Source organism: Rasamsonia emersonii (genome assembly GCF_000968595.1).
Source record: "Rasamsonia emersonii CBS 393.64 chromosome Unknown ctg1118621760706, whole genome shotgun sequence".
NCBI classification, from domain to species: Eukaryota; Fungi; Ascomycota; class Eurotiomycetes; order Eurotiales; family Trichocomaceae; genus Rasamsonia; species Rasamsonia emersonii.
In genome coordinates, this window is record NW_013562793.1 from 1 (window position 1) to 11273 (window position 11273).

Below are 11273 nucleotides of genomic sequence, written 5' to 3' on the forward strand. Positions count from 1 at the left end.
GATGCTTACATTTGATCTCCACAGATCGTTCAGAAACAACTCTGATCAACGGACCGGTGATCTGAGTCACAAATGGTTTCAGAGATTCCGCCCCGGTCCGATCGATGATGTCGGCAATCGCGAGAGCAGCTTGCGTTCGCTGTTCTACGTTGCCATTCAACAGACCCTGGAGGAAGATGGGGAAAATAGCGGTAATTCCCTTGGGCAAGCTGAAACCAGGAAGATCCGCTCCAGGGACTCCAACCTGCCGTAGTACCTGGCGTGTGGGGATCACCAATATCTCCATCTCTTCTTTGCGCATCTTCGAGGTCAGCTGACTTAACGCGGTCCATGCAGCCTTGACCACATCCTGATCCTTGTCGTCGAACGATATGAGCAACACGCGGATCAAGTCCTGGTGATATCTTGAGAAGTCTATCTCAGCATCCGAGAAGAATGTGGCAAGGTGGATGGCTGCGTTGGCTCGTCGTCGATGATCGTCGTGTTTCATGAGAGACATCATAACGCTCATAACAACATTGAGACCGTCATACTCGTCCACGGACACAAGGACGGCATCGAAGGCTTTGCCAAGCTCCTGTTTGTGTTCATCGTCCTTGGTTGAGATGATCTCATCCATAAGGGCGTTGAGGATAGTCGGCAGTCGACGAGTCATAGCAGAGCTAGCCACTTCTGACAAGGATGCAAGAGCCTTTGCATTGAAGGCGGAGATTGGAGGTGTAAGCAAGGTAGGGATGAGATTTGGAAGAATGATGTTGGCGCGAGTGGTTTCCGTAAGAAGGGTAAGGAGAGCCGACAGCGCTTGTTCGGCATCCTCCTCGTTTCGCAGCAGAGACAGAAGATATGGTAGAACTTGATCAACTGCTTTCTTGCCAAAGCTTTGCTGCAACGCATCGAATGCTTCAGCTGCTGCCTCCCGGACATCCTCATTGCTGTCAACCAATGCAACACGGACAATAGATATGAGTATCTTTTCATAATCCTCCAGAGCCTCGGGCGACGCTGAGGCAATAAGTTCGCGTAGCGCGATACAGATACCTTGCCTGGCATCGACATCTGAGGAAGTTCGTAGGCCATCCTCGAGCGAGGGCAACAAGGTAGCAAGAACGCCTTCTCCAGCCTTCTTGATGAGGTCTCCCAGTGCGTTTCCGGCAATGACTTTTTGTTCCATGTTGGATGATCCGAGACGGCAAATGATCAATTGTGTCAACGTGGGCACCAGATCCTTCAGTGTCTTTGGAGAAGCCACCAGCGCCTTCCACACCGAAACTGCAGCGCTCCTGACCAGGCCGGAAGTATCGCAGCGACATATGTAGAGAGAGGATAATACTTTGTTCCGCTTCTCTTCCCCGAGAATTTGCAGCAAAGACTGGCCGGCTTGTGTCGCACCTTCTTCTTGTTCCTCGGCATCGACCTTGTTCGTAATACCGGTGATATTGAACAACAGATCACCAACAAGCTCGACGGAACTCAACCTGATACGGTGGTTGTCATCCGCCAAACCTCGCTCGAGTTCCGGAAGGAGAAGGTCAATGGCCTTCGATGCGAAATTCTTGACCAACAAGCGACCAGCTCGCAAGGCAGTTTCACGAATTGACTCAACGTCATCTGCTAACCCAGACAGAATAGGGGGGATAATTCTGTTAAGGTAGGAGGCGAAGCTGTTGCCAAAGCAGGCAGGCAGGAAAATGAAAAGAGACATGAAGCCTTCTCTGACAGTAGGCTTGGAGCTGGAGACGTTTTGAAGTATAGTGGGCAATGTCTCCTCGAGTCTCGTCGTTCCCAGCCCTGCAAGAACTTCGGAAAGAGCCTGGGCAGATCCCAACCTGTCGCCCGCTCCAGTATCCGATTTAAGAGTTGACATAAGACTCGGAATAAGATCAGGCAACGCGTCTTCTCCGAGCTTCTCAATGAGGGAACCCAGGGCTTTGGATGCGGTAGCCCGAGTCGTGGGCACCGGATCGACGATCGCAAGACGCAATCCAGCAACCAAGATGGGCAAGTGAGAGATGAGATCTCTGCGCTCTGTAAGATGAGCCAAGCTCCCGATAATCTGGGCAGCTTTGCGTTTCGTTGTTGACCTATCACCAAGCCCACGTTCCAGAATGCGCACGACAAGAGCCAACGACGGAGCATCCAAATAGTGGACGAAGGAAACCTTGATCAATGCGTCCAAGGCTTCTTCGGTATGCTTTGTTGGATCACTAAGAGCCTTCAAGAGGATGCCAACTAGACTCTTCACCTCCGGGTTGCTGATGACTTCGCCAAAGCGTTGCAGACTGCGATTCGCGGCGTTTCGCACCTCCTTATGACTGTCATTCAGCACCTCTGTCAGAGGAGGGATGATATCTGGTAGACTAGCTGCAAGCTGTTGGGGATCGAGGTACGCCATGGCACCAAGCAAATCACAGGCACCCTTCTTACTGCGCCATTGCGTATCATCAAGACCTTCTAGGAGCGTAGGAAGGATCTTCTTCACTCCATAAGAGCTAAGGCTTGCAAAGCACGCCTTCGCAGCGTCAAGACAAGCATCCCGGACCTCGACGCTTGGGTCGCCGAAGCTTGTGAGCAGATGAGGGACAATTTGGATGACGTAAGGCTCAAATTTCCGACCAAGGACAGCAGAAAACAGCTCATAGGCCAGAAGAGCACCTTGTCGCTGGTTCGGATCCTTTCTGTTCTCAAGAGCTTCTTTGAGGGCAGACATGATCTGATACTGCCGTAAGGCGATGAGTCCTTTACCAGAAACGATTCCAGCAAGACCATATGCCGCACCACGCCGGGTGGCATACTTCTTAGACTGCACAAGCTGATCGAGCATCTCTCGAACGTATCCTTCGGTTTCAGGGCCCGATAGCCTAATCAGGGGTGGAAGGCACTCTGCCACTGCGGACTGGACCATTTCAGAAGGGGTAGGAAGAGCAGCAAGAAGTTTTTGAATGACTGTTCCTAACCGCGGATCTCCTGCCTTGAGATGTCTGGCCAAAGAGCCGTAAAGGATGATGACAGCCTCGTTGAGCCAGTCAGAACTCTCTGTGGCCTTGTCCGATGTTTCCAGCGTCTTTTCAAAGAGTCCCATCAATTCCTCGACTTTCTGCTCACCACGCATCGCGATCACGGATCTTCCACTGTCCGCCATTTGCCCTCTCACGGAGGCGTTCTTGTCTACCAGAGGACCCTTCTCGATCAGGAACTTCATGAAAGACACAATTTGATCGCCCTCAAATAAGTTTGTCATAGCCTTGAAAGTAAGGGCTATCCCGCTTCGGATTTCCCAGTGGTCTGTCGTGTCCACTTTGAGGGGCATCCCGTATTTATCTTTCTCAGGAGCCTTCGGCTGGATCTCAGTCTCGTACCTTGACTGCAACTCTGACAGCACTTTCGCAAATATCGATGTGTTCAATTTGACCGCATGTGCAAGAGCACGAGCGGCTGCCCCTCTCAATTGTGAATCCTTGGAGTCAAGGTATTTCACGATCTTCGGGTAAGAATCCTCGTACACTTCCAGTGCATTTTCTTCCCAGATCGTCTCCGAAAGCTCGACATTCTCCTCGACGTGATCGTGACAGCATAGCCAGATATGCTCGGAGAAATCCAGGTCCGTCAGGTCAATTTCAGCTTCTATAACCTGCAACACAGCAGTCCTAACCGATATATCGGAAGCGAGAGTCCCTTCGAGCAGGACGTCTAGCTCCTCACGAGAAATATTGGGCGATATGCATCTGCAGAGATCGAACAAGGTATCCTTGACCAGTTTATAGTGCTGGGAATATTTGTGCAGTGAGGTAACCAAGTGCTGCAGGACTTCACCGCGGGGAAGACGGCTATCCGAAACTGCAAGAAGTGAGCTTTTAGAATACCAAATAAATAGTGTTGGCACTTACAGGAAGAGGAATGGAATGACAGAAACTCCAATGTCAGCAAGATTTGCTCTCCCTCCTCCTCTCCTTTCTTCTCTTCAATACCGTTTCGGCTGAGGACCAAAAAGATCAGAGGAAGCGCGTATGCCAGAGACACTGTGTCGAAAGGTAGTTGTTCAGATGTAAAGCGCAGCCGGTAGAGAATTCTGATTACAAGATCTGCATTACATGTTATGTCAGTCGGTATATCACTAGCCAATAAAGAATAACTGACCTCCGAGAGGTTCTACCTCCGTTTCAGGAGGTAGATATGTGTTCCCCAAGGCTCGCAACGTTGCAACGCCGACAAATGGTCGTAGAGTACCGAGACGAGATGAAATCTTTTCAGAGCAAGCAATGTACGCTTTCGAGACAGTATCACCGACGAAGAGGCCAGCATTAGATCGTGCTAGGGACAGAAGAGAAGCGATTGCCGCGTTAATCCAACCATCTGCATCAATAGGTGGACCAGTAGCCAGGCCCCGTACAATTCCGGCACCTCGCTCAATTCGCTTCGTTTCACGCAGAACTTCTTCCCGAATTTTGGCTTCTTTCTCCAATTGTGCTTTGACTTTGGCCTGTTCTTCTGCTGTGAGTTTCTTCTGCGTCTGCCCTTTCTTTTGAGCAAGTTGAGCCCTTAGTTCCTCTTCCCACTTCAAAGTATCGTAATCCTTGACGCTCTTCGCGGAAAGAGGTTGAGCAGTCTTAGTGCTCAACACATCCACAAACATTGTTCCTTCCGGAGTGCGTGCAATAGCAGCATCGGTCGGTGTGAATTTGGATATACGGTTAGTGTCTAAGTCATCCTGAATGAGTCGAACGAGATGCGGCACCATAACATCCGGAGCAACGAACGCGAGATCTGCGGCCGCATTCCAGACAGCGGTGCTTGCTTGAGGTATCCTAGACTGAACCGGATCCTAAGTAACCGAGTTAATAGACAAGACTGCACACATGAGATGTTTTGGTTAACGAACCTCCATCACCCGGGTCAGTTGTTGAATGCATTCATCAGGCCGTTCGGAAACGAGTCTTCCAGGATCTGTTCCGGTCCTCAGGCATAATTCAATCCAGGACACCTTCGGAATCAGTTCACCGCGACAAAGCACAAGGGTATTGATAAGCTGGTTTTTGAGGGTGAGCTCGATGCCCGCTTGGCCGGATGCTTGGATGTCAGATACACGAGGACGAATGGCTTTGATAACAAGATGAAGGAAGTTTTGACTGTTCGCGCCAGCAGCGACAGCAGCGGACTCTTTCTCAGCGGTTTCCAAGGAAAGAATCCAGGTCCACACCGCATCACTAATGACAGTGCCAATCGTATCCGCATCCTTGAGATAAACCTCCGACAACGCGCGGCACGCTGTTTCGCGGCTTCTTGGTGGAACCACAGGGCTGGCAATGACATATATGAAAGCTTGACCCCATGCATCCTTTGTCGTAGAGTCATAGCTCCGAATGCCAGGCCTCGTCGCGATTGCGGCGAGCGCCCGTGTTTTCCACCGGAAATCATCTTCTGATGTCAGCTTAGTATAAACCTTCGGATTCAGCAAGAACGAAGGCTTAGGGGTGAGCGACACCGATTGCGCAGCAGTGTTAGCCCACTCGTCAGACGTTACAATGTCAGATTCCTGCAAGCGACCGCATAAAGCAAGGAGTACATAAGCAATTGAGACAAGGCCACTCTGAGCAGATGGCAAGGGATTTGCGACAACTTCGTTGAACGAGTCCTTCAGCTTGGCGAGCATCTGCTTGACAAAGGGCACATTTGAGGGATGCGAGAGAGTCTCCTGGTCGATCTTCCAGAGAACGTCGCCGATATTGAGCTGCCATACTTTTCGAAAGGGGACACGTTTATCCCCAGAGCCCTTTGAAATGGTGGTTATTATATCGTCCTTAAGGGCCACTTTAGATTGGACGAGATGGGCGAGGTGCTTGCAGACAGCCTTGAGTTCGGGCTCCAGGGCTACTTCGCTCGACTCACGAGACGACACCGGGACCAGGCCCTGGACTACTTCTTGGGATAGATTGACGAAGCAGGGAATGGCAGACAGCACTTGTGCATGCAAAGCGCGCTGCTCGGCGTTTGAAATTTTCTGGGTCTTCAGAGGACCAATGATTTCACCTATCACTTTCAGGAGCCAGTCCTCAGACCTGCATTTGGATATCAGGGACTCCAAAGACTGGGCTGCGCCTTGTCTAATTACCGGATTTGTGGACTTGAGACTGGACAGAAGAGGCTTCACGAGACGGGAGTAGACCACCTCTGACAAATCAATCTCTTGGGGTATTGAAGAGCAGAGGGGCGGGATCAAACCACCCAGCACTACCTCTGGGGATCTCAGGATAGCTTTCTCTAGAGTAGGAAAGACTTCTGTTTTCAGATCTTCATGAGTAGCAAATGACGAAAAGAAATCGGACAGGCCATCTGCAATGTGCCCTGGAACAGGTGTTCGAGAGCCCAGTATCTCCTTAGCATAGAACGCCAGGATTGGCTTTTTAAGGCCTTCCAGAACGTGTCTTCTGGCCTGGAGACGCGCAGAGACCCCAGAGATAACGCCGAGAAAAGGCGCATTTCTCTGAGCCGAAGCAGGATCGCCTGTCAGTCGTGTCACTGATTCCCGGATCGCCTCTTCACCCCAACTCTCTGAAGAGAAGACGGCCCGGAGAGCACGTCGAGTGACTCTGAAGGCAGATTCTTTTACGGTCTGCTTCGTGTCTGCTCCGAGGCATGTCTCCAGCACCTTCGCATCTGCGGACATGACGTCCAGAACGAGTGCCAAAGGAGCCTGCGCATCATTGCATAGATGCTGCAGCACAATCGAGCACCACTCAACGAGAACAAAAGCGGAGGCAGGCGCAAGGCTTGACTTCGAACACTCGTTTCGTAGTCGCCCGGCCAAGTATTCCAGATCCTGTTTTTCGGTTGTAGAGCGCAGGACAGTTCGGAGGCATTGCTGAACCGCCAAACGTGAGGGACGGTCAATGTAGAGAGGATACGTCCGGAAAAGAAGGTCTAACAGAGGTCTCTGGGTTTTTTGCGACAGTATTGTCCCTGCGAAGAAAAGAGTCAACAGGCGTTCCATGTCATGAGGGGCAATGAGCCGTACCGTTCTTTTCGCGGATTTCCTGGAGAGCGCGAACTCGACGAGAGGTCGAGCTCGAAAGGAGCACGTCTCCCAGACTCTCCAGGTCCCCGTTTTGGACTGCATCCCACTGTATTTCGTCCATGTTAAGGTGGCTGGGACATGTCGACAGGGCACCGAGTCGGGTTGTTGCGCGTGTCCCGCAATTGTATCATAAAAGTTTTCGAGGTTGTGGGGAGAGCTGCCGTCGCCCGCAGTTGGCCACCGTCCGCCCATCCATGACACGCCGTGAGCTACCCGGCAGGTGGGCTGCTATGACGAGCCACCTTCGCACCACGCGTTGGCAATTATCTTCCAGCCATCACCCGTCTAGAACAATGCCCTTTCTTCCTCTCCCTTTTATCTAGACGTCCACATGGATTGCGTCAGGTCTTGCATCTAACTCGAAGAAGCAGAAGCAGCCTGTGCCCAGCATGCCTCCCAACAAGAAAAAGAAGAAGCCAGCATCGAACCCTGCGCGGGGCTTTGCAACGGTTTCTGTGCCCTCAAAGCCCAAAATAACAGAGTCCGCAGGGGCGTCATCAACAGGAGAGTCATCAGTGGCCGTCTCGGAGAGCGAGAAGTCAACCGTGTCTGCTGAGACCAAACAGCCTCAGGCTAATGAAAAGGACAAGAGTCTCCAAGATTATTCGCCTGAAGAGCTTGAGCGACACCTGGAAGAGGCAGAACTGCAGTCTCTAGTTGACAAATACGCATCCAAATGTAAAAGTGACTCTGATCGCCAGGTGTCTAAGCTGGAGACCGAGCGACGAGTGCTGCGACCACAAGCAAATTTACTAAATCTCAGCGACTGGCTGCCTCCGGAAATCCTGGACCGAATCCTGGAATTGACTGGGAAGGAGGATGCGGAGCGCGATCCATGTCCAGAGCGTGACATGAACAGTGCAAAAGAAGAGGAGCTGAGTGTTAGACTCTGGACTCTGAAAGACACACTCGTCAAGCTCGGTTTTCCAGCCTCCCGGGTGGAGGATTTGCTAAAATATATAATTGTTTACCATTCTGGGGTCTCTGCGAGTGGTAACAAGGACGTGGTGCCGAATATTGATGAATCTCTGGATTGGCTGGCATTGCACTGCGATCCTGATGAACTGCCACCGTACGAGAGGAACAAGACCCAACTTTCTAGAACGACGAAGACAACCACGTCATGGATTACTGGTAAAGGTTGTAACCCGCTTCACATTGCATGGACTAATGCTGTTTAGATGATAAGCAACCACAACCTTCAACTGCGCCTTCTCTTGCTGAAGGCAATGACAATCTGGCGAAAGCAAAGAGCGAGACACAGATTGTCAATCCCCCAGACCCCAGTCCTGACGATTCCGATAGTTCTATCGACCCAGAGGATTTAACAGAAGAATATGTGGCACTGCAAAGTCGCCTATATCAGCTTCGACCTAAATATTTTGATCAGCCGTCCAAGGCTAAGAATAAAAAGCCGGGACGCGACAAGGGCGACGAAAATGACACTGACCCTCAAGTAGCAAGAATCCGACGAAAAATAGCAAAAATCGAGAATGACGCGCTCTTCGACCGTGTAGAAGCTGAAGCCAAATGGCGAGATAAACTTAACGAGCTCAGGAAGGAGGCAGCGTTCATGCGAGAGAAGGAGCGCCAAGTCGAGAAACCATCAAGTAGTTCAAGAGTCGAAGACCCCCAGTCGGTGGATGAACCTGATCCAGGCGAATTGGGCTTGGCTACTGATGATGACAATGGTGGCCTTTTTGGTGAAATGTTTGCAGCAGATACATCTGTGACTGAGCCTTTGTCGATAGCAGAATCCACGAGTCATGACGTTCTCATTCGGGATTTCGGGAAACCAAGCGGTTTAAGTCCTCGAAGAGTGCTGGAAGAGACATGCAAGGCGAGGTATCCTTTACATTTTTGCGATAAACATATGTGAGCCTGGCTGAGTTGATCTGTGATTGCTAGGGATCCGGCATGCAAGATTATTTTTAGGGACATATCATCATCGACATATTCAAACCGAAAAGCCGCTGAGGTGCAATGGTCCAAACCGCAAGATGTGCCGCTCCCTCTTTCGTTGGATAGAGTCACCATCAAGTCAAATCCATTTACGGTATTTGTATCCATGGATTCCATCGCAACTCCGACGGGTCTGCAGGCAGAAGGTTATGTATCGACACTTGCTCTTTTCCTCATCTCTGCGTCGAATTCGAAGGAGAGCAAATCCTACCTGCGGCTTCCAGCAGCATGGAGAGAGTTGTGGACTGAATTCGTCGAAACAAAGAAACAGCAGGAGGACGAAGCTGATAGAGAAACTATACGAAGCCTTAAAAAGCTTGTTCAAGAGAATGTTGGAAAATTTGAAGATGACGTTGTACTAGCTGACAATTTCAGGAAGCGGAATGGAAATGCTAAACAGGTCGAGGCCGTGGAAAGAGCTCAACCCGCAGATACGAATATGTCCGCCGACTACTTGACCAAACTCTGGCTGGACAAGGCCTCTAGTGCTGCATTCCAGAACATGGTAGTATCTAGGATGAACTTGCCTGTATGGGGATATAAGCAGGAGATACTTGATACACTTGCAGCACATCAGGCCTTGATCATATGCAGCGAGACGGGTAGTGGCAAGAGTACACAAATACCGTCTTTCATTCTGGAGAATGAACTTTTAAACGGTCGTGAGTGTAAAATATATGTCACAGAGCCCCGCCGGATTTCAGCAATATCCTTGGCGCGGAGAGTCAGTGAGGAATTGGGTGAGAGGAGCAGCGACGTTGGGACAAATCGATCGCTTGTTGGATATGCCATCAGGTTGGAAAGCAAAGTCAGCCAATCCACCAGATTGATCTATGCGTATGTTGAGCTTACTCCGTGTGAAAAATTCGTCACTTACATTGTATAGGACGACGGGAGTTGTCGTGCGAATGCTAGAGCGTCCTGGCGATTTACAGGACATTACCCACATTGTATTGGACGAAGTCCATGAGCGGACCATTGACAGTGACTTTCTGCTTATAGTACTTCGAAGACTGCTGATTCAACGACCAGAACTGAAGGTCGTCTTGATGTCTGCCACTGTCGACGCTCGACGCTTTTCGACTTATCTTGGTGGAGCTCCGATTCTCAACATCCCTGGTCGAACGTTTCCCGTTGAGGTCAAGTATCTCGAGGACGCCATTGAATTGACAAACCACCGCCTCGACGACCGTCAATCGATTTCCTCGTTTGATGACGATGACGACGGATATTCCTCAGACGGACACCGTAATGACGCTGTGCCGAGGAGCCTCAGGGCGACACTCGACGGATACTCCAACCAAACGAGGGAAACGGTTTTGAAATTCGATGAATATCGTCTTGATTATGGCTTGATTACGAAACTCTTGGTTAAGATTGCAACGAAACCGGAGCTGAGTCAATACAGCAGAGCTATCTTGGTTTTCATGCCTGGGTTGGCTGAAATCCGTCGACTTCACGATGAGATTACAGCCGACCCTGCTTTTGAGCACGGTTGGATCATTCACACGCTTCACTCGTCGATTGCCAGTGAGGATCAGGAGAAAGCTTTCCTCGTTCCGCCCGAGGGAATGCGGAAGATCGTTATCGCGACCAACATTGCAGAAACCGGTAGGTGGACTTCGAAGCTGCTTTGTTACTGTTCCACTAACTTCCGTAGGTATCACTATTCCGGACATTACTGCGGTTATCGATGCAGGTAAAGAGAAAGTGATGAGGTAATCCATTTCACCCATATTTTACTGAATGGTATCCTGACAATGTACCAGATTCGATGAGAGACGCCAACTTTCAAGGCTGGTGGAGTCATTTATTTCACGAGCAAATGCAAAGCAGCGTCGAGGGAGAGCAGGTCGAGTCCAAGAGGGTATCTGCTTCCATCTCTTCACCAGATACCGTTATGAAAATCAGGTATGTTCTAGAGGCTACCAACGCGGTGTAAATAAACGCTGAATGGTGGACAGCTGGCAGAGCAACAAACACCTGAGATGCTCCGACTGTCACTGCAAGACCTGGTACTGCGTGTCAAGATTTGCAACTTGGGTGACGTCGAGCAGACGCTTCTTGAGGCGCTGGATCCGCCCTCGGCGAAGAATATACGACGGGCGATCGATTCGCTGAAGGAGGTGAAAGCACTGACGAATTCGGAGAGCCTGACGTCGCTGGGGAAGCAGCTCGCCAAGCTTCCACTGGACGTGTTTCTCGGAAAGCTCATCATCTACGGGACGATTTTCAAATGCCT

At 50.5% G+C, this 11273-nt stretch overlaps 2 protein-coding genes across 2 annotated transcripts; one reads left to right on the top strand and one right to left on the bottom strand.

The window, feature by feature from the left end:
* Positions 1 to 10: 10 nt before the first annotated feature.
* Positions 11 to 7130, bottom strand: T310_8305 (Translational activator; the record flags this gene model as incomplete). Its single annotated transcript, XM_013468911.1, has 5 exons — positions 11 to 3834; positions 3885 to 4079; positions 4135 to 4819; positions 4877 to 6954; positions 7010 to 7130. Coding segments are annotated over 5 exons (6903 nt in total), but the record flags the coding sequence as incomplete, so codon positions are not given.
* A 328-nt stretch (positions 7131 to 7458) lies between these two features.
* On the top strand, positions 7459 to 11271 carry T310_8306 (ATP dependent RNA helicase; the record flags this gene model as incomplete). Its single annotated transcript, XM_013468912.1, has 7 exons — positions 7459 to 8203; positions 8251 to 8944; positions 9005 to 9868; positions 9918 to 10642; positions 10692 to 10749; positions 10801 to 10942; positions 10996 to 11271. Coding segments are annotated over 7 exons (3504 nt in total), but the record flags the coding sequence as incomplete, so codon positions are not given.
* Positions 11272 to 11273: the final 2 nt, after the last annotated feature.